Source organism: Dreissena polymorpha, chromosome 3, assembly GCF_020536995.1.
Source record: "Dreissena polymorpha isolate Duluth1 chromosome 3, UMN_Dpol_1.0, whole genome shotgun sequence".
Taxonomy (NCBI): domain Eukaryota; kingdom Metazoa; phylum Mollusca; class Bivalvia; order Myida; family Dreissenidae; genus Dreissena; species Dreissena polymorpha.
Window position 1 is genome coordinate 82168832 of NC_068357.1, and position 22693 is coordinate 82191524.

The window sequence follows — 22693 nt, forward strand, 5'->3', positions numbered from 1 at the left end:
AAAATCAGTTTCAATATACGTTCCTCCCCACTACTGTAAATTCTTCTAATCGCATGTCTTGTGAGTAAATTAGTAAATATTGCATGTGCAGTTGCAATATTAGATGCAATTATTTATTCCCTTCATTACTTACCATGTTAACCAGTTCATAACGCTATCGTCAAAAATGAAATTGAAGTATCGTCACAAACATGACCAACAACCCGCACCGATTTGTCCTCTATGTTCAGGGGAAAATAACTCAGGAATGATTGGATCGCAGAGGATGAAAATAAAAGTATTTTAAAAGTGTAAATTATAAATTGAAAAAAAATCGGAGCAGGCGCTCCCGACAACCAGGGCATAAATGGTTTGTTTACTGATATTATTTCTACCAGTGAAAAGTTTAGTTTAAACCTATTTATTTTAGCTCGATTGCATCGAAAGCCTTAGGCTTATAGAAACGCTATCGAGTCCGTTTCCTGGGCCCTAGAACCAGTACTTGGTGTCTTTGGGGAGGTCTAAAGAACGCTCCCACGGTGGGGATCGAACCCGTGACCTCCCGGTCCCTAGGCGGACACCATATCCATTACACCACGGCGACTGATAAGTATTTTTTTGTAAGTAAATATTTATATGTGTATATGTGTAAATAACTAACGAAATTTTATATGACTGTTATATGATTTATTATCATGTATGTAAATAACTAATACTGAAAAATGTACATGGTATGTACTTTTAACTGAAATGAAACACTTCGTCATGCCCAAGTTAGTCTTTCTTTATTTTTGGCTTTCTCATAAGGAATATACAATTCAGATCTGGAAAAAAAATTATTGTTTTAATATTGATTAAGTCACCTAGATTTAATAAACTTTTGTGTGCGTGTTTACTCATCTTTTGAGTTTCTTCCGATCTTCATATTTGGAGCATTTAACATTTATGTTTAACATGTATTCGAAAAATACTTTCAAATTTTAAATTTTTAATATATAAGTCCATGTTATTAAGCTTTAATTTACATTTTCTCCGGAAGAACCCAATCTCTGATCTTTTATCATCTAAGTCAAAATTTAAATTTACACTTTTTAATATAAAGCAAATCGATGGTCCCAATTCAAAATGCCGAACCTACATTTTTTGGCATTTCGCGATTTTGATACTGTGCAAAGCGGGAAATCAATGCGCATATACCCCCAAAATAACGAACTAGTTAACCAATCGCAACAGCTCAAAAAAGTCATGTGATGTAATGACGAACCGCAATTGAATGAAGTCAAAATGACGAAGCTGCAAACAATTGTAACTTCGGCATTTTGCGCGCTAATTATATTATTTAAGTATCAATATAGCCATGTATGTTTAAGGTAAATTGACGAAGCTATGGATCCCAGGATTGAGCCCCTGTTTGAGCACTTGCCTTGTTAGCGACTGGGTTCAGGATTCCATCCCTGGTCTGAGAACTAGCAACGTAAGCGTCGGATCCCGGTTTCGAGTCCCGAAGCACTCGCTTCATAAGAGAATGGTCCATGGATTTTGGATTCGAACCCGGGACCCTTCTTGTAAAGGGCGATTGCTCTGACCGGGGCTCGATCCCGGGAACCATCGTTTACGTGGGGAGAGCTAGATGCCTAAGTTTTCGGCGGTCCCTGGGTTTGAATCACGGTGGAGCATTAGCCCTGAAAGCTTTGGGTCTCTAGATCGAGCCTCGGTGCACCAACAGTGACAGGTCCCGGCTTCGAGCCCCAGTCTGAGTACTAGCCCTGAAAGCTATGGATCCCGGGTTCAAGCCTGTGTCTTACCACTTGCCCAGTAAGGGAAGGATCCCGTCTGCGAACCTCAGTCTGAGCACTCGCACCGAAAGCTACGGGTTCACACAGGGACTCGAACCAAACAGCCGTCGCTAACATACCATACTGAGCACTCGCCTTCTAAGCGACCGGTTGCCGAAATGAGCACTAGCTCCGTAAGCAACATTTCCTGGTTTCGAGTCCCGGAATAAGAGCTCGCCTTGCAAGCGATGGGTGTTCGGGTTCGAGCGCCGGTCTGAGCACTAGCCCTGTAACTATAAATCCCGCATTTTTCGGGTCCGGCGCTTAGACTATGACTTGGATCAGGGTCCGTTCGCATAAATGGTAAGTACTTAGCCGGGATTTTAGCCCGGGGCCCATAGCATACAGGATGAGTGCTCGGGCAGGGCCTCCAAACCGGGACCCGTTACGTAGAGTGCGAATGCTCAGACTGGGGTCCCAGTCGCTTACAGGGAAAGTCCTTGGACTGGGGCTAAAACCCAAAGACCCATCGTTCAAAAAGGGAGCTATCAGGCCTGGATTCGAAACCGGAATCCGTCGCTTATGTGGCTAGTTTTCACACCAGCGTTCGAACCCTGAGCCCAGTCGCTAACTTGGCGATTGCTCAGATAGGGTCTCAAATCTGGGAACCATGGCTTACATGGCATGTGCTCAGACAGGGTTCGAATCGGGGATCTATAGCTTACAGGGATAGTGCTCAGACCGGCGCTCGAACCCGAGCACCTAGTAGTATAAGGGGTACTAATTGTGATAAAACGGTAAAGATGAAACGCCGATCTGATTGGTTAAACTTAAAGTAGTGGCCTCAACTTAGTAGGTCCCACAAGTTATTTAGTTGAGGCAACAACTAATAAGTTGTGGGAACAAGTTATGAAGTTGTCTCCACAAGTTTCTAAGTTGAGGCCTCAACTTGCAAAGTTGTTCCCGCAAGTTATTAAGTTGAAGGAATAACTTAGTAAGTTAAATGAACAAATTACAAAGTTGAGGCTTCAACTTAATAAGTTTTGGGAACAAGTAAGGAAGTTGTGGCCACAAGTTACTAAGCTGAGGTCTCAACTTAATAAGTTGTGGGGACAACGTACTTAGTTGTTTCCACAAGTTATTTTAAAAGTTGTTTCCACAAGTTATTAAGTTGAAGCCACAACTTATGAAGTTGTTCCCTCAACTTTATAAGTTGTTCCCACAAGTTACTTAGCTGAGGCCACAATATAAATAAAGAATTGCGGTTGTCACCTCTGTGCCACCGTGTAAAACAGAAAAACACGCATTGCTTTGCTATATCTAATGGAAAACAGTGGAATAATTTATTCTATTGAAACGATATCTATTACAATTAGCTGTCCAATTTGCCGAAACATCACATAAATGCAAGTCTAAATGACGAAGATACATTTTACAGCAGATTTATTAACTTAACGTCAAATTAATTCCATACGAACATGCTCTATCACGAGACACTTTTAAAAATGTTAAAAATAATATTTATTTGATTTTGTGCAAGAAATGTTTAACAAAAATACGTCTCTTGAAAACTTGTGTTTTTGTAAGTTCGGCATTTTGAATTGGGACCATCGAAATGTATCTATGTAAATGCTATACAAGTGTATTTGATTATACTCCAATATTAATTTATTATAATTTAATTATTATTGTATTTTTTCCGATTCTGAATATAAGACCTTCAAATAAATGATCTGTTATCATCTTAGTCAACTTAAAAATTTACACTTTTTAATACATAATTTCATGTTGATAAGCTATAATTTACATTTTTCTCCGAAAGGACCTAATCTCTAGTCTATGACAGATAAAGGTTAGATTGTTTCCTCCCATTGCTTCCAAACGTGTTTTATAATCAAAGCAAAATGATGCTGTATCTTTAAGTTATCATATGTACAGATACCTAACATGACGTAACATGCCTCACCATTAACTAGTTACATATTTCTTTGTATTATGTTATATGACATTGTGGAATGGTGGGCATAGTGCCTTTTTCTCGAATAAAGCACATCTTTCTATGTAAATGCTATATAAGTGTATTGATTATACTCCAATATTACTTTATTATAATTTAATTATTATTGTATTTTGTCTGATTCTGAATATACGTACTTCAAATAAATGATCTTTTATCATCTTAGTTTATTGGTGATGTTTATGACCTTTGCATGTAATGTGTGTAATTAAGTTTCACATAAATGATTAATTTTAAAATTATCGCATTGAAAAATCAGTATCATATATGTTCCTCCCCACTACTGCAAATTCTTCTAATCGCATGTCTTGTGAGTAAATTAGTAAATATTAAATGTGCAGTTGCAATATTAGATGCAATTATTTATTCCCTTCATTACTTACCTTGTTAACCAGTTCATAACGCTATCGTCAAAAATGCAATTGAAGTATCGTCACAAACATGACCAACAAATCGCACCGATTTGTCCTCTATGTTCAGGGGAAAATAACTCAGGATTATTTGGATCGCAGAGGATGAAAATATAAGAATTTAAAAAATGTAAAAAAATAAATTGAAAAAAAATCGGACCAGGCGCTCCCGACAACCAGGGCATCAATGGTTTGTTTACTGAAATTATTTCTACCACTGATAAGTTTGTTGGTGTTGTTGTTTTTTGCTGTAAGTAAATGTTTATGTGTGTATATGTGTTAATAACTAACGTAATTGTGTATGACTGTTATATGATTCATAATCATATATGTAAATAACTAATACAAATAAATGTACATGATATGTACTTTTAACTGAAATGAAACCCTTCGTCATGCCCAAGTAAGTTTTTCTTTATTTTTGGCTTTCTCATAAGGAATATACAATTCAGATCTGAAAAAAATTAGTATTGTTTTAATATTTTTATAAAGTCACCTAGATTTAATAAACTTTTGTGTGCGTGTTTACTCATCTTTTGAGTTTATTCCGATCTTCATATTTTGAGCATTTAACATATATTTTTAACATGTATTCAAAAAATACTTTTCAAATTTTAAATTTACACTTTTTAGTATATAATTCCATATTATTAAGCTATAATTTACATTTTCTCCGAAAGAAACCAATCTCAGATCATTTATCATCTTAGTCAAATTTTAAATTTACACTTTTTAATAAAAAGCAAATGTATCTATGTAAAATTTATACAAGTGTATTTGATTATACTCCAATATTACTTTATTATATTTAACTATTATTGTATTTTTTTCTGATTCTGAATATACGTACTTCAAATAAATGATCTGTTATCATCTTAGTCAACTTTAAAATTTACACTTTTTCAATATAATTTTATTATAATTTCATGTTGATAAGCTATAATTTACATTTTTCTCCGAAAGAACCCAATCTCTGGTCTAAGACAGATAAAAGTTAGATTGTTTCCTGCGATTGCTTGCAAACGTGTTTTATAATATAAAAAAAATGTTGCTGTTTCTTTAAGTTAACATATGTATGTACAGATACCTAACATGACTCACCATTAACTAGTTACATATTTCTTTGTATTGTGTTATATAACATTGTGGAATGGTGGGCATATTGCCTTTTTCCCGAATAAAGCATATCTATCTATGTAAAGCTATATAAGTGTATTTGATTATACTCCAATATTACTTTATTATAATTTAATTACTATTGTGTTTTTTTTCTGATTCTGAATATACGTACTTCAAATAAATGATCTTTTATCATCATAAATAATTGGTGATGTTCATGACCTTTGCATGTAATGTGTGTAAGTACATAGGAATAATATTATGGTGCATTGTACACGACGCGTATTACTTGATTTAATTACATTTTTAAACTGCAATTACAGTTTCAAATTAAGTTTCACATAAATAATTAATTTTAAAATTATTGCATTGAAAAATCAGTATCAACATATGGTCCTCCCCACTTCTGCAAATTCTTCTAATCGCATGTCTTGTGAGTAAATTAGTAAATATTAAATGTGCAGTTGCAATATAAGATGCAATTATTTATTCCTTTCATTACTTACCATGTTAACCAGTTCATAACGCTATCGTCCAAATTGAAATGTTGTTCTTTCTGTAAGTAAATGTTTATGTGTGTATATGTGTTAATAACTAACGTAATTGTGTATGACTGTTATATGATTCATAATCATATATGTAAATAACTAATACTGATAAATGTACATGATATGTACTTTTAACTGAAATGAAACACTTCGTCATGCCCAAGTAAGTTTTTTTTTATTTTTGGCTTTCTCATAAGGAATATACAATTCTGATCTGAAAAAAATATTATTATTGTTTAAATATTGATAAAGTCACCTAGATTAAAAAAACTTTTGTTTGCGTGTTTACTCATCATTCCGATCTTAATATTTTGAGCATTTACCATATATTTTTTACATTTATTCGAAAAATACTTTTGACATTTTAAATTTACACTTTTTAATATATAATTCCATGTTATTAAGCTATAATTTACATTTTCTCCGAAAAAACCCAATCTCTGATCTTTTATCATCTTAGTCAAATTTTAAATTTACATTTTTTATATAAAGCCATTCATTTGATTGTATCTATGTAAATGCTATACAAGTGTATTTGATTATACTCCGATATTACTTTATTATAATTTAATTATTATTGTATTTGTTTTCTGATTCTGAATATTAGAACTTCAAATAAATGATCTTTTATCATCTTAGTCAAATTTTAAATTTACACATTTAATTTTCAATATATAATTCCATGTTATTAAGCTATAATTTACATGTTTCTCCAAAAGAACCCAATCTCTGGTCTAAGACAGATTAAGGTTAGATGTTTTCCTCCCATTTCTTCCAAACGTGCTTTATAATCAAAACAAAATGTTGCTGTATCTTTAAGTTATCATATGTATGTACAGAGACCTAACATGACGTAACATGCCTGACCATTAACCAGTTAAATATGTCTTTGTATTGTGTTATATGTGGAATGGTGGGCATATTGCCTTTTTCCCGAATAAATATCTATGTAAATGCTATACAAGTGTATTTGATTATACTCTATAATATTATTTTATTATAATTTTATCATTATTGTATTTTTTCTGATTCTGAATTTATGGACTTCAAATAAATTATCTTTTATCATCTTAGCTTATTGTTGATGTGTGTGTGACCTTTGCATGTAATGTGTGTAAGTACATAGGAATAATATTATGGTGCATTGTACAAGACGCTTATTACTTGTTTTAATTAAATTTTCGAATTGCAAGTACAATCTCAAATTAAATTTCAATATGCTCCTCCAACTACTGCAAATTATTTTAATCGTATGTCTTGTAAGTTAATAAGTAAACATTAGATGTGCAGTTGCAATATTAGAAGCAATTATTTTTTTTATTTTTTTCCCTTCATTACTTACCATCGCATGTGTTAAATTGTAATATATTGATAAACAAGGGCTGTTTGTAAAACATGCATGCCCCCCATATGGGCTGTCCGTTGTAGTGACAGCCATTTTGTAAATATGTTTTTTGTCACTGTGACCTTGACCTTTGACCTAGTGACCTGAAAATCAATAGGGGTCATCTGCGAGTCATGATCAATGTACCTATGAAGTTTCATGATCCTAGCCATAAGCTTTCCTGAGTTATCATCAGGAAACCATTTTACTATTTCGGGTCACTGTGACCTTGACCATTGACCTAGTGACCTGAAAATCAATAGGGGTCATCTGCCAGTCATGATCAATATACCTATCAAGTTTCATGATCCTAGGCATAAGCGTTCTTGAGTTATCATCCGGAAACCATTTTACTATTTCGGGTCACCGTGACCTTGACCTTTGACCTAGTGACCTGAAAATCAATAGGGGTCATCTGCTAGTCATGATCAATCTACCTATCAAGTTTCATGATCCTAGGCATAAGGGTTCTTGAATTATCATCCGGAAACCATTTTACTATTTCGGGTCACCGTGACCTCGACCTTTGACCTAGTGACCTGAAAATCAATAGAGGTCATCTGCTAGTCATGATCAATCTACCTATGAAGTTTCATGATCCTAGGCATAAGCGTTCTTGAATTATCATCCGGAAACCATTTTACTATTTCGGGTCAGAGTGACCTTGACCTTTGGCCTAGTGACCTCAAAATCAATAGGGGTCATCTGTGAGTCATGATCAATGAACCTATGAAGTTTCATGATCCTAGGCCTAAGCGTTCTTGAGTTATCGTCTGACAACCACCTGGTGGACGGACCGACCGACAGACATGAGCAAAGCAATATACCCCCTCTTCTTCGAAGGGGGGCATACGGACCGACCGACAGACCGACCGACCGACAGACCGACCGACAGACCGACCGACATGAGCAAAGCAATATACCCCCTCTTCTTCGAAGGGGGGCATAAAAATATGTTACAATAACACAAAATAATCAAGAAAAATTATTCATTGAAGACGAATTTCATAAAATGCGGCAAAGACAAATAAGCGCCGCGAGCCGATTGAGACGAAGATAACTATTTGACAAAATTGTATAGTCTCGCTTTAATGCAACGTTATTCCAACCAGTGTGCCATCATGCCAAGCAAAACAGAAAAAGCCAAAATCCAATTAAAACAAAGCTGAAATAAATCGATGGGGGTATATTAATACCAGTTAGGAAATGTGTAATTACTTACTTTATATTATTATTAAGTGACAGAAAAACCTCAGTTAAAACTGAAGGATTTTCGTTACATAGAGGATATTTGTTGGAATCGGTGGATTATCGATTTTAATTCACGAGTGATCATAGAAAATAATATTTTCACGAGTGGCGCAGCCACGAGTGAAAATATACATTTTATATGATCACGAGTGAATTAAAATCGATAATCCACCGAACCCAACAAATTTTCTTTTTATTTTATGCTTTATTTCACAGTTTATATACATTGTTAAAGAGTTTAACTAAAGAATTACGTTGGGAAAATGACGTCATTTTGTTCAAAAAATGACGTCATTTAACATAAACAGTGAAAATTTTCGATAATTTTCACTGATAATTTTCATTGTTTGAAACAGTGAAATTATCAGTTTTAATTCACTAATATTTCTCTATAAACCACCGGAAAGTATAAAATAAAAAGATGCAATTATTCAACAAGTAAAGTCATATATGTTTATCTGTTAAATCATTTATCTTATATATCAACATGTTTTTGAAGCAAATGATTATTCCTTGGTACCGCCAGAATACCGGGTTTCAGGCCACACTCTAACTGCGTCTGTGGGATATAATAACAATAATCACTATGTTTCAATATTTAATATATTATTTATTATATATTTAAAACAAGAAGTAACATATGACGTTCAGTATAAATAGATATAAATATACATGACGTTCTGTATAAAATATAAATTAACATAGAATTTTGTCATCAATAACTTAGGAAATACAACAACATGTTACTTAAAATATCAACATTTAAAAACCCACTATGTGTTTAAAAAACACACTGACATCAATTTTCGATTGTACTTGACATTAAGTGTAATTTTTATCGAGTTGGTATTCACAAAAAAGGTCAATCGATGTAAACAGACACAATTCTGGGACATATCCATAGAAGAACATGTTAAATAATTGTTGCATCAATACAGCTTTAGTGCCCCCAAATTTAAAACACGTTTTTATTGTCGTTTAAATTGTCAATAAACAGTTTTGTGAACATGTGGCCAGAATTGTTTTTAAAATTCGGGTAACCGTGGCCATGTGCAGCGTCATAACATACTAAACATTTGACAAACTCTTCTAGTTACAATAACAGCAAATTCATCTTATAGCTTGTGTCAAATTATAAAGTAAATTATCTGGACAATTTTTAATGAACACATCGAATTGCAATAAAATTCAACCCAGAGTTAAATTTAAATTCTTGTTTACACTTTAGGTTTAATTTTTGTGCATGTCCTCTTGAATTTGCCATAAACATACAGTGTACATATAAACGGTCGAGCTTGGTCGTCAGACATTTTTCTTTATGGAAGTAATTCTTGTTTACACTTCATATTTTATGTAGTTATACAATATGTCCTCTTGACTTTGCCATGAGCATACAATCACATATAAGCGTCGAGTTTGGCCGATAGACATAATTATTTAGTGATGTGTTTGCGTTGCAAGGAGTGATTCATTCTGCATTCGTCTATTTTGAGTTACCTTCGTCACGTTTCCGATGAGTGTTTTAATATATATGGTGGCTGAAATCAAGCAGTTAGTAAGTACACCTCAGACAAACAGAGAGATCGGATTCATTTTCTTGGTGTCACTAGGTCCGCGATGGTCTTGTTTGTATTGTGTTGATTACAATATTTTTCAACTTGGAAAGCGTCGTGTAAATCAACAATTCAACAAGTTGTGTTTTTACGCCATCGCATTATGATACATATGGTTACATCACAAATGTGCTTGCCGCGAGTGTCCAGCTGCGGGGACGTTCCTCTCCTCCCACTGTGTCACCCCATCACATGCGCATATCTTCTTGGAATTCTGGAACAAGCCAGCTGATCTAGCGATTATACCACACGTCAGCCTAAATTGATGAAAAATTATACCATGAAAACAAACAGACCTTGTCGATGATATTGTGTAATTCTGAAGCTTCAGTTACCATAGCATAACAACACTTGCTTACACAAAATATTGTATCCATATAAAGCACCAGTATTAACTCACAATACGTTCTTAGAACCACAGTACTTCCAACAAAATTGTCATGACAATATGCTACAGCAATCTGATTACTAGTACAACAAAAGAGTGCTTAAGTCGCAACTTCAGCTAATCCAATATTTTTCAGAAAGTGTTGATTAAGTCTACATTTTAGCAAACCCATCATATTACACACATTATTGGTTCAACGTAAAGTACAGCACATGCACCGTTTTACACAAAGCATTATTTCAAGCAAAATTTTAGCAAATCGAAATACCTTTAAAATTTCTTATTTCAATCAAAAGCACATCTGCAATACCTTTGGTCTCTGCTGTTGTTTCTTTTGATCTCATCGATGCTGCCGTTGTGAATGATCAAAGACCGACCAATCATCTCCCATACCTTCAGCCTGTCACTCACAATTCGAAACTCCGCCCTCCCATCTGGACCCGCCTTTATGTCCCCTAACTCGCCCATGGACACCTTAAAATGTATATAAAGCATTTTCATCAGAAAGTTTGAAAACAAATAAACTTGATTTACACGTTTAAATAATGTATCAAGTTTAAGGGACATATGTATAAATACTTACTATGACTGAAATAATTTGAACAAAGTTTAAAGACAGTATATATAATTTTAAATGTCAACATTTTATTTTTGCAATATCAAACCAACACTTGAATATAAATGATTGCGAATATTAGTTCCATTCGTATAAATCTCTAATTTTGTTGATGGTCTGTTACTTTTCATTTTGAGCTTTCATTTAAGTATTTTTATACATCATCTTTTTATCTGCTGAGAAAAAAAGATTGCAATTATGCTTTTCCTTATACAAATGACATAAATACATAATAGTAATACATAAATTCAAGGATTAACATATTTTCAGATATCAAACATCATTGAAATTGCAGTTCGATGTTGAAAAAAGCATTAGTAAACATTTATATATATATATATATATATATATATATATATATATATATATATATATATATATATATATATTTGTTTCCTGTTGACTTTGGTACATATTCTGGAGAAAGAAAAAAATAAAAAAATACAGATGTTTATAAAACATTATATAAATTATATATTTCTATATTTATTAATGATGATTGTATGCATGTTAAACTTGTATCCACAAGAAAACTACCATTTACTAAATTCATATTTACTCATACTAGATAAACTCTTAATTTAAATATTATACACATGCAAATATGCACTGGTACATGCTAGCACATGCCGAAATCGTAATTATCCAAAACATGTTTTTTTCATGTACATGAACCAAATGGTCATGTATAATCTGACCATTGATAACATACCTGTCCAGACACATCACGACCATATATATCACCACAACTGAAATAGAAAAAGGGATGTATACATGAAATTCTAGTTATTCAGATCAACTGAAAAACACACTGAGAATATTGGTAGAACAAACGGATATTTTTCTGAAATAAAAATCCAAAACAAGAGGGCCATGGTGGTCCTGGGTCGCTCACCTGAGTAGTATTAACGTTAAGCAGGGTTGTTAACGTTGTTTGTTGTTTCGGCAGATATATACATATATGCGTTATTAGTATCTTTGTGTGAATGTGTGTGTTTATGCATTTTTAAAATAGACTATTGTTTCCTGTGGTGACAAAGCTATATTTTGGATAAAAGTAATATGAAGGCAGTAATTTAATAATGGAAATCAGCAAAAGAAAATGGAAGTACATTTGTCCACAAATTGTTGTCCAGCTTTGAGATCATGAGATAAGCATTGCAGCATCGTTGGATGTTATATGGGATGATTGATTACAACATGTTTTGCAAGAACACTTTTAGATACTGAAAACAACTATATTTTTTCAATACATTTAGTTTTTATGAAATAGTTTTTGCATTATTAACTACAATATTTTTAATTGTTATCATATATCAAAGTCAGTTATAAAAAAGTAAATGAGTATGAGAATATGTACTTGAAAGTCAACATTGATCTTCTTTTAAGGTACAAAACGTCACTTGATCTTTCCCATAGATACAAATGTGTGCAAATATACAAGTAAACAAACACAAGACATCGGAAGAGCTATCATATCAAAACATTTGTCAATCTATTGTAATTTAAATGCACAAAAAAATCTGTAGCATGAATACATTATTTTTGCAAATTAACTGCAAAACAACTTTACTTTTAAACCAAACAGTTTTTGTGCTTCTAAGAAGATGCGTTAAATTGCTGTTTTTCTCAAACAAATTGTTCAGATTTTTGACAAAGTGTTTTTAAACAACTGGAACAATTTTCAGACTCATCTTGCAATGATATTTCAAATTGAAACAACAATAAACCTGCTAAAATCACAAATCTTTGATAATCACACACAAACTACTGACTGACTAAAATCTGTAAGCCTAAAACATTTCCAGTTGTAATCTATCTTATGAATGGTGTCCAACTGACAGCAAGACAGAGGTCTTTTATGGAAGTGCTCAGTTAATTGGGGCCAAGTTCCAATAGTGTTACATAATCACCACACGACAACAATGCAAGCCAAGGTATAAATGAGTTTTTTTATTGAGTAGGATAAGTGAATGAAAGGTCAAATAATATTCATATGTAACAATTCTTGTTGTTGTATTGGTTTTACAACTATGTTGAATTTTGTGCAAAAGAATATAGATAACAATCTGAAGTAGTTATGCAATAATTATAATTAGATATATGGGTTGTGGTAAATTTTTCTGAATCCATTACCAGTATCATCAGTATCATCATCACAATCATCACCATAAACATCATCTTTATCATCTTTATCATCATCATCATCATCATCATCATCATCATCATCATCATCATCATCATCATCATCATCATCATTGTGCACCAATATCTGCATTACAACTAGAGTGTTAACATGGTTTTAATATAGTAATATTAGAAAAACTGCACCGCCCCTGACGGCCATGTTTTTCAAAAGACCGGAACCATTTTCAAACTCAGCCAAGATATCATAAGAACAAATCTTCGGACCAAGTTCCACGAAGATTGGACAATAAATGTAACATCTAGAGTTTTAAGAAGGTTTTACTATAGCCATATAAGGAAGACTGACCCACCCCTTGGAGGCCATATTTTTACACAGACCAAAACCATTTTCAAACTCAGCCGAGCTATCATTGAGACAAATAATATGACAAGGTTTCATGAAGATTGGACTGTAAATGTGACTTTCATGAAGATTGGACTATAAATGAGTGTTCACAAGGTTTAACTATAGCCATATAAGCAAAACTGCCCTGCCCCTGGCCATGTATTTCAACGAACTGGAACCATTTTAGAACTCAGCCGAGATGTTTTTAGAACAAATGAAGATTGGACTATAAATAATACTTCTAGGGTGTTAACAAAGTTTTACTATAGCCAAATAAGGAAAATTTCCCCGCCACTGGTGGCCATGTTTTTCAACTGACCAAAACCATTTTTGAATTCAGCTCAGATATTATTGGGACAAATGTTCTGACAAAGATTGATGAAGAGCAGACCATAAATGTGACTTCTAGAGTGTTAACAAGCTTTTTCTTTAATTTGGCCTTGTGACCTTGTTTTTGTTCTCTAGTGACCCAGTTTCAAACTCGACCAAGATATCATTGGGTTAAATCTTCTGACCAAGTTTCATGAAGAGCAGACAATAAATGTGGCCTCTAGAGTGTTAACAAGGCAAAATGTTGACGACAAACGACAGACGACTGACAAAAGGTGATTCCAAAAGCTCACCATGAGCACATTGAGCTCAGATGAGCTTAAAAAAATGTATGTGCAAGAATTATGCTGTTCTAATACACAAGTATGTGTTGTCATGTTTCAATGGCCAGAATATTTATTTAAACGGCTTCAAAATATATATATATATATTAAGAGTCTATAACTAGATTGCTAATTGTAACAAAAATGTAGTCCTTCCAACATGTTAAGATTTTTATTGATCAAAATATCACAGTTTATATAGCATACCTTTTTGGGTGATTGATTTGAGAGTATTCATACATCTATGGAATTAATTATGTCTTGTTTTATACAATTAATGACGTATCATCACATCAAAATCTATTGACAGAAGCTCTAAGAATTAATATATCAATAGCATACTGTATCTTACATTTGCATCAAGGGTAGATTTAAAGAAATTTTGATAATACTTGAATATTACATATAGGATCTTGCATGAGTGGTCGTTTTGTATTGAACTTATTAAACAAGTCTTTTAAATAAAGATAAAAACGAGGCTTGCCGAGTTTTTATCTTTATTTAGATGACGAGTTTAATAAATGCAATACAAAATGACAACGATTATACCATTCTATTTATAACATCACTAACAAATTTTATTTTTAATTCTATGCTCTTTTCACTGTTTATTCACATCGTAAAAGAGTTGAACTGAAATAATTCATTGGAATAATGACGTCAATACTTCAAAAAAATGACGTCATTTCACATTTATAGAACTAGTGCAATAACACCCGTGTAATAAACAAAATTGAGCATTACATTATTTCACTACTTGAGGTCATGTTATAAACATTTTTATACAAATGTACAATACTCTCAAAAATATCTCCTGCATGATGAAATCAGTCAACATTGATACTGGTTATACTAAATTAAGGGAATCAGTTTTAATGCTTATGATGAAATAATTAAGTTACTAATACTACAAGAAATAAAAAGAGCCTTTAAATGAGAAAATGGGGCTAAATGCATATGCAAAACAAGATATGTGTTTGTCAGAAACACTATGTCCCCTTTTGCGCCGCTTTGAAGCTATATATTTTAACTTTGACCTTGAAAGATGACCTTGACCTTTAACAACTCAAAATGTGCAGTTCCATGAGATACACATGCATGCCAAATATCAAGTTGCTATCTTCAATATTGCAAAAGTATTCATTAAATGAGCAATTTTGACCCATTTATTTGACCTTTAACCTTGAAGGATGACCTTGACCTTTCACCACTCAAAATGTGCAGCTCCATGAGATACACATACATGCTAAATATCAAGTTGCTATCTTGAATATTGCAAAAGTTATTGCAAATGTTAAAGTTGGGGCAAACAAACAAACAAACAAACACACAAACCAACAGACAGGGCAAAAACAACTATAGTGGTGGGGGACATAAAAAGGCTTAATGCATAAGCATTATGTGTTGTCCCATATCAGCCTGTGCAGTTAGAACTGGCTTATTGGGAACAACACTTTACGCTTTTATGGATCTTTTGTTTTTAGGAATTTCCTTCAAAATTTAGTCTTATCCAAATGTGTCGTCCCTGATTAGCTTATGCTGACTGCACAGGCTAATCTGGGACGACACTTAACGCTTATGCATTAAGCCTTGTTTTCCCAGAATGCTGAACAGATGAAATCAGAATAATGGCACTGCTGAAATTATGAAATCGGTCAAACCTGAAATGATGATATTATTTAAAGGGGCCGTCCAACAGATTTTGGCAAGTATTTAAGCTTGTCATTATATGCTTTAAATGCTTTATTTTGATAAATTGAAACATTTGAACTAAAAATCTCCAGTAAAAAAACAAGAATAGAAGTTACAAAAAGGAAAAAAAGTAACCCTCAACAGGGCTCCAACCACTGACCCCTAGCTGGATTCCTGGAGTAAAAAGCCTCCTGCCTAGACCACTCGACCATCCACGCTCATGTTAAAAGCGGATTTTTTTTTATAGCTATATAAGCAATACTCGTAGTTTCCCAAAATATCGTTTCGCGTCGATACAACGCTTTATCTGTTGGACGGCCCCTTTAATCTGCTTAACTTATAACACTGGGAATACACATTCAGTTTACCTGATGAATCATGATGCTTAAAAAATATTAATCAGTTTTATTGGTAAAACTAAAAAAGCAAAATAAAACATGGGAAAGTGATGCTTTTATAAAGATTAGTTCTGATAATTCTGAAATTAAATGAGAAAATTCACAACCATGTCTTTATACTCCGCAACTCTATTTCAACTATGCTCCAGAGTCAGTAACACATGTGGATCACTTCAGTTGATGACATATTTTTAAGTTTTTTCCTTAGTTAGTTTAACAATTTACCGCTTTGATACCTATTTTGACGCATTTGCAGTCCTTAAGACAGTTACATTTAATTAAATACCTTTATAACTAAATTCAAGTTTCATTTCCAACCCTTAGTTACTGATGAGCAGCAATCAGCATAAAACCTGAACAGACTGCGAGTTACTCGCGACTGCGAGTTACTCGCAGGCTGTTCTGGTTTTATGCTGGCTGCAAAAGCCATTTTCACATTGCTTCTTATTGGGAAAAGGTTTAAATCTATTTATTTTGGCTCAATTGCATCGAAAGCCTCCGGCTTATCAAACGCTCTCGAGGACACCATATCCATTACGTCACGGCAAACTGTTTTTTCTTGAAAAACGTAACACAAACATTAAGGATACTGTCATGCTTAAAGATTAAGTTTGAGGGAACAACAAGAACGTGTTTTAATAAGGCATGAAGAAAACGTCATGCACTTCTACACTTAATTTGATGTAACATACTTTAATTTCCAATTTAATCGGTTGAGAAATGTGGCAGTAATTTGCTTCATACACTCATAACATTTTTTTTTTGAAAACCAAAGAACCCATCGAGGAACTCAATATACACTCCCTTGGTGCACAATAACATCAATGTTACAAGTATCTCTTTTACAAGAAATGAGACATTAAAGAAAACCCTATAACTGTAAATACTGAAAAACTACCATCGTTGTAATGCTTATACCTGTTACAGCCCTCGCTGATGTCCCCACACTCGTGAACACACAGGCCATGCACACCTGGGGTAAGTCCATCCAACGTCCCGTCAATGACCAGTTGGCGTTCGTCTGTCTGTACCAGCCTGATCAGTCCTCGAATAGCCTCACTCCCTACATCCATGATTGAGACAGCAGCACCTAAATGACCTAAGACATATGACAGATATATCCCTTTGATTTACCTACATCCATGATTGAGACAGCAGCACCTAAATGACCTAAGACATATGACAGATATATCCCTTTGAGTTACCTACATCCATGATTGAGACAGCAGCACCTAAATGACCTAAGACATATGACAGATATATCCCTTTGATTTACCTACATCCATGATTGAGACAGCAGCACCTAAATGACCTAAGACATATGACAGATATATCCCTTTGATTTACCTACATCCATGATTGAGACAGCAGCACCTAAATGACCTAAGACATATGACAGATATATCCCTTTGAGTTACCTACATCCATGATTGAGACAGCAGCACCTAAATGACCTAAGACATATGACAGATATATCCCTTTGATTTACCTACATCCATGATTGAGACAGCAGCACCTAAATGACCTAAGACATATGACAGATATATCCCTTTGAGTTACCTACATCCATGATTGAGACAGCAGCACCTAAATGACCTAAGACATATGACAGATATATCCCTTTGATTTACCTACATCCATGATTGAGACAGCAGCACCTAAATGACCTAAGACATATGACAGATATATCCCTTTGAGTTACCTACATCCATTATTGAGACAGCAGCACCTAAATGACCTAAGACATATGACAGATATATCCCTTTGATTTACCTACATCACTGATTGAGACAGCAGCACCTAAATGACCTGAGACATATGACATATATATCCCTTTGATTTACCTTCATCCATTATTGAGACAGCAGCACCTAAATGACCTAAGACATATGACAGATATATCCCTTTGATTTACCTACATCACTGATTGAGACAGCAGCACCTAAATGACCTGAGACATATGACAGATATATCTCTTTGATTTACCTACATCCATGATTGAGACAGCAGCACCTAAATGACCTAAGACATATGACAGATATATCCCTTTGATTTACCTACATCCATGATTGAGACAGCAGCACCTAAATGACCTGAGACATATGACAGATATATCCCTTTGATTTACCTACATCCATGATTGAGACAGCAGCACCTAAATGACCAGAGACATATGACAGATATATCCCTTTGATTTACCTACATCCATGATTGAGACAGAAGCACCTAAATGACCTAAGACATATGAAAGATATATCCCTTTGATTTATACACTTAATTTAACATTACTTTAGGAAATATTTGTTTTGTTTTGAATTCAAAAGCAAGAAATCAAAAGGTATGATAATAAGGTATTCTTGAAGACATCTATAATTCTCAGACATTTTCCACTCGTTTTAATTGAGGATGCATGCACTGTTTTGTTTATGATCTTTAAAAAGGCAGTAATGTGGGAAAAAAGGATAAAAACTTATTAAAAATATTTTGCTTCTGTCTAGAAATTCCATATGATGAAACATCTTTTAAAAATAAAATCATACTCTAAGAATCAAAATCATAAATGATTTTCTCCTTTTACTTATTCCGTGTATGTATTTTATTACGCACCAGTTTTCATCTTATGCTGAGCTATTATCAACAAGTCTAAAAATCATTGGTTTCGATATTTCTATTCTACAGTTACCTGCCCCTTCTCTTCTGTCAATATTTTGCATAAGAGAATATCAATATTATTATAAAATATAATATTATTTTGAAATATTCTATACACTGCCCATAAGATATATTTGACACAGTCAGCTCTCAATCTATAGTGGTAAGTTCAGTTTTAAAGCGTTCAGAGCTTTGATTTTAAATGAGTATTTAATATGAGGAAAAACATATATTTTTGTTGTACAACACAATACCTTTGGAGCCACCCATGCCTTTGAGCACAGCTTTCTTTCCAGTGCTCTCAATCACTGATTTAACTTTCTCTGTTCCAAGGTTACACTCCACTATAACCTGTCCCCTCAACAAATTGACATCCAGTGATTTCACACCTGCAAATACAGGTGGTCAATAGCAGTAGTATTATAATTTTTCAAAATTATAAATAAATGTATAATATAAAACTTTTATATAAATTATTTGATAACAATTTAAATACTAAGGACTACCTGAGGCTTACATTTTCTTTAATAAAATTTACCATACAACATTGAAGTGCTTTTGATTTTGGCTGTTTTTTTTAATTTATTGCGTAACCAAAGATTAATTACTTTAGGTAAAATTTTCTAATGTGATGCCATTGGCTAATTTGGCAAATAAAAGTAAAACCTGAAATATCCTAAAGAAAAGTAGTTTTTTCAATTTGGTAGCCTTCAACAGTAACAAAATAATTGATTACAATATAATTATGTTTCAAATATCATACTTCATCTTGATTGCGATAATAGTATTGCATAAGCATAACTGAAGTCCTGGAATACATTGACAATTCTCTTGCATACACGGGTTAATTACAGCGAAATTTGTAAGTTTTGTGTTATTCAGAACTTCATGGGGATATAAGTCAAAGATGTACATGTAAGATTGAATGTGTACACGAGAACAAAATTATACTATGGCTATATTCAAATCAGTTGTTCCAATTTCATACTGCTTTAACCACATAATTGTACAAATATTTGAATAAACTCTATTAACAACACTGTAATACTTCTCATACGATAGGAACTCAACAATATTATAACATTATATACTATTTAAAGTGCACACATTTTTAAATACCTTCTATGCCCTTGAAAGCATTTTCAATTTTTTTCACACAATTTCCACATGTCATGTCAACATCAAATTCGAGCTGAAAAAAATATAAGTATGTGTTTGTTGTTTATTCTTGATATTTTATCAACTATTAAATATACACAGTCACACGTTATATATGACAATTATGAAAATCAATACATATAAGCCTAGCTTTGGGAAAATGGAGCTTAACGCATGTACAAAATTTGTTGTTCCTGATGCCTGTGCAATCTGTCTAATAAATTGGATTTTTGCTTAGAAGGGACATTATTTAAACAAACAAAAAGGCACACAGTGCATGTACATGTCAACAAGTTATTATTTTGCCTTTACTCTAGTTCAACATTTTCAGAAAACATGAAATTTTGGGAATATTATTTATATTTCACAGGCAATTTCATTAGGTTTGTAAGTCATCGATTCTCATATGAGAAACATGTCACCATTCTTTTGACAACAAATCAGCAACTTTTCAGCACCTTATGCAATATGTATGCATGATCGGTATTCATTTAAGATATCTTTTTTAGTTCCATGGTATACTATACTGCTATCTGCAAATACATGCACATACATTACAATAAAATTACTTCATAAATCCAGCACATCACAGAGATTTCATCAAAATAAATAAAGGTGATTTTAAAAGGTGTGTGTGGTGGGGGGTGGGGGGTAACAAGGCAAATGCAGGGGGGGGGGGGGGGGGGGGGGGGGGGGTGGGTTAAGGTAAATGCACTCCTTTGAACTGTATTCTAGTGTGAGTAAGAACAATACCACAATAAGCACATAATTTTTCTTTAGTATTTAGTTTAATGGTGCTATAATGAACTACCTAACGTGGATAATATCTTTTGGAAAAGTACCTGCAGCCAGGTAAGCTCAGTAAAACATGTAACAGTGCTGTGGTTGTGTTATGGAGGTGGTTATTTAATAAGCAGGGCATCCCTGCACCGGGCATACTATATTATAGTATATAGCTTCTTCACCATGGACCACTATCTAGAGCTTACAGTGAAGATTGAGCAGATATCTTTTTTTCTTGTTTGAAATATTGTTCCGGTCAACATAAGAAAATCTAATAAACATGTATTCGAGGGATAAGAGCATCCTTATCCACACCGTACGGAGTTGACAAGTTATATCTGCATATTATAGGAAATTGTGTATGTTCTTCTTCTTCTTCTTTTATAAAAATGGCTATGTTCAATACTGATACATTATGGCCATGCGTGGGGGGTTAAAAAGAAATAGATTGATATGTTTCCCGAGTTACTCAATCCACTCAGGAAAATCCTATCAGCAGTGATAAAAAAAGGTGCAAAACCTAACACCTTAAGCCCTTAAGACTTAAATATATACATATACAACTGTGCATGTGGTGAGAATATTAGTCGAGTTAAAAACAGGATAAAAGCAGAAACATGTGATCTAAGGAAGGAACACTGATGTAGACAGCACTGATTTAAATCCTGGGATCGCATCAGCGCTGACTACATAAGATGGAAGTGTGTTCCATTGTACAACTGTTCTTGGAAAGAAAGAAAATTTGTGGTAATCAGCTGTACTTGGTGGTATTTGGTATGCCATTTGATGGTGATGGCGTGAGTGTCTAATGTATGGAGTGAGATAGTGAAGGGGATTGACGTCAAAATAATTATATCCTATTTTATAGAACAAAATGAGTCTAGCTTGTTGTCTTCTTGATTGCAATGTATTCCAATTCAAATCCTTAATTATATTTGTGACCGTGCCCGGTGTCTTGCTGTAGTTATTCGTTACAAATCTGGCAGTTTGACGCTAAAATTTTTCAATTTTATCAATATCTTTCTTATTGCAAGGGTCCCACACACTAGAGCAGTATTCCAAGGATGGTCTAACAATGCTGTTATATGTCGCTACCTTAGTTAACATTTTAGAAGAATGAATGTTTCGTTTTAAGAATCCTAAGCTCTGGCTTGCTTTACTTCTTATTTTGTTTCCGTGAGGTGACCAGTTTAAAGTTGAGCTTACTTCAACGCCAAGATAAGTGGCTTGGTTTACAACAGACAGAGGTTAATTGTGAAGAGTGTAGGCTGTTTTTAATGGTATACGGTTTTACAAATAAAAGTGTTTACATAACAATATAAAATTAACAATTTTTTTTAATTAACACCACAATACTTATTTAGTCTAATACAAAACCTATCGGAGAAGAGGTAACAACAAATTCCTTTTACTTTAGTAGATGTATTGATATCACTGTCGAAAACATGAAAGGAACAAAAATACAGGATCGAAATGTATTGGTACGAATCTACAATTCCAATATGTTATAGTAAATATATCATCAGACTCTTTTTTAACCATTTATCTTGTTTAAAAAAGAATGGACTGTTTCTTCTTCCAATTTCACATACAGACAAAGACAATTTAATAGTTTTACACTGCATATAATTTTTGTTCTTAATTTACCTACCTTAGTGGGCGCCGCCATTTTGAAATGTGGTATCACGTGAGCCAGACATCCGCGCGGTTTGAAAGTTGGTAAA

The 22693-nt window shown here is 33.5% G+C and overlaps 2 protein-coding genes across 4 annotated transcripts in view; one reads left to right on the top strand and one right to left on the bottom strand.

The window, feature by feature from the left end:
- Nucleotides 1-8922: 8922 nt before the first annotated feature.
- LOC127875007 (copper chaperone for superoxide dismutase-like) lies at nucleotides 8923-22687 on the bottom strand. Of its 2 annotated transcripts, none has more exons than XM_052419737.1 (7): nucleotides 22621-22687; nucleotides 20148-20220; nucleotides 19283-19417; nucleotides 17295-17466; nucleotides 11813-11849; nucleotides 10795-10958; nucleotides 8923-10353 (listed from the first exon to the last, which is right to left on the bottom strand). In XM_052419737.1, the coding sequence occupies exons 1-7, from the start codon at nucleotides 22636-22638 to the stop codon at nucleotides 10218-10220; spliced, it is 735 nt and encodes a 244-aa protein (XP_052275697.1). In that variant the 5' UTR covers nucleotides 22639-22687; the 3' UTR covers nucleotides 8923-10217. The 2 variants fall into 2 exon arrangements, with proteins under 2 accessions (XP_052275697.1, XP_052275696.1); XM_052419736.1 differs by having other exon boundaries at nucleotides 17295-17475.
- Nucleotides 22638-22693, top strand: part of LOC127875002 (uncharacterized) — a 53243-nt gene continuing 53187 nt past the window's right edge. The window contains exon 1 of one of the 2 annotated variants that reach the window (XM_052419727.1): nucleotides 22638-22684. The gene's annotated coding sequence lies outside the window, so the exon portion shown is untranslated. Of the gene's footprint in view, nucleotides 22689-22693 lie in introns of both variants that reach the window. The other variant, XM_052419729.1, reaches the window with a different exon arrangement.

Coding starts and splice junctions, on each gene's coding strand:
- LOC127875007 (XM_052419736.1), bottom strand. Junction 17,476..19,282: donor AGGCATGGGTGGCTCCAAAG/GTATTGTGTTGT, acceptor CATATGTCTTAG/GTCATTTAGGTGCTGCTGTC. Junction 10,354..10,794: donor AACAACAGCAGAGACCAAAG/GTATTGCAGATG, acceptor TCATCAATTTAG/GCTGACGTGTGGTATAATCG.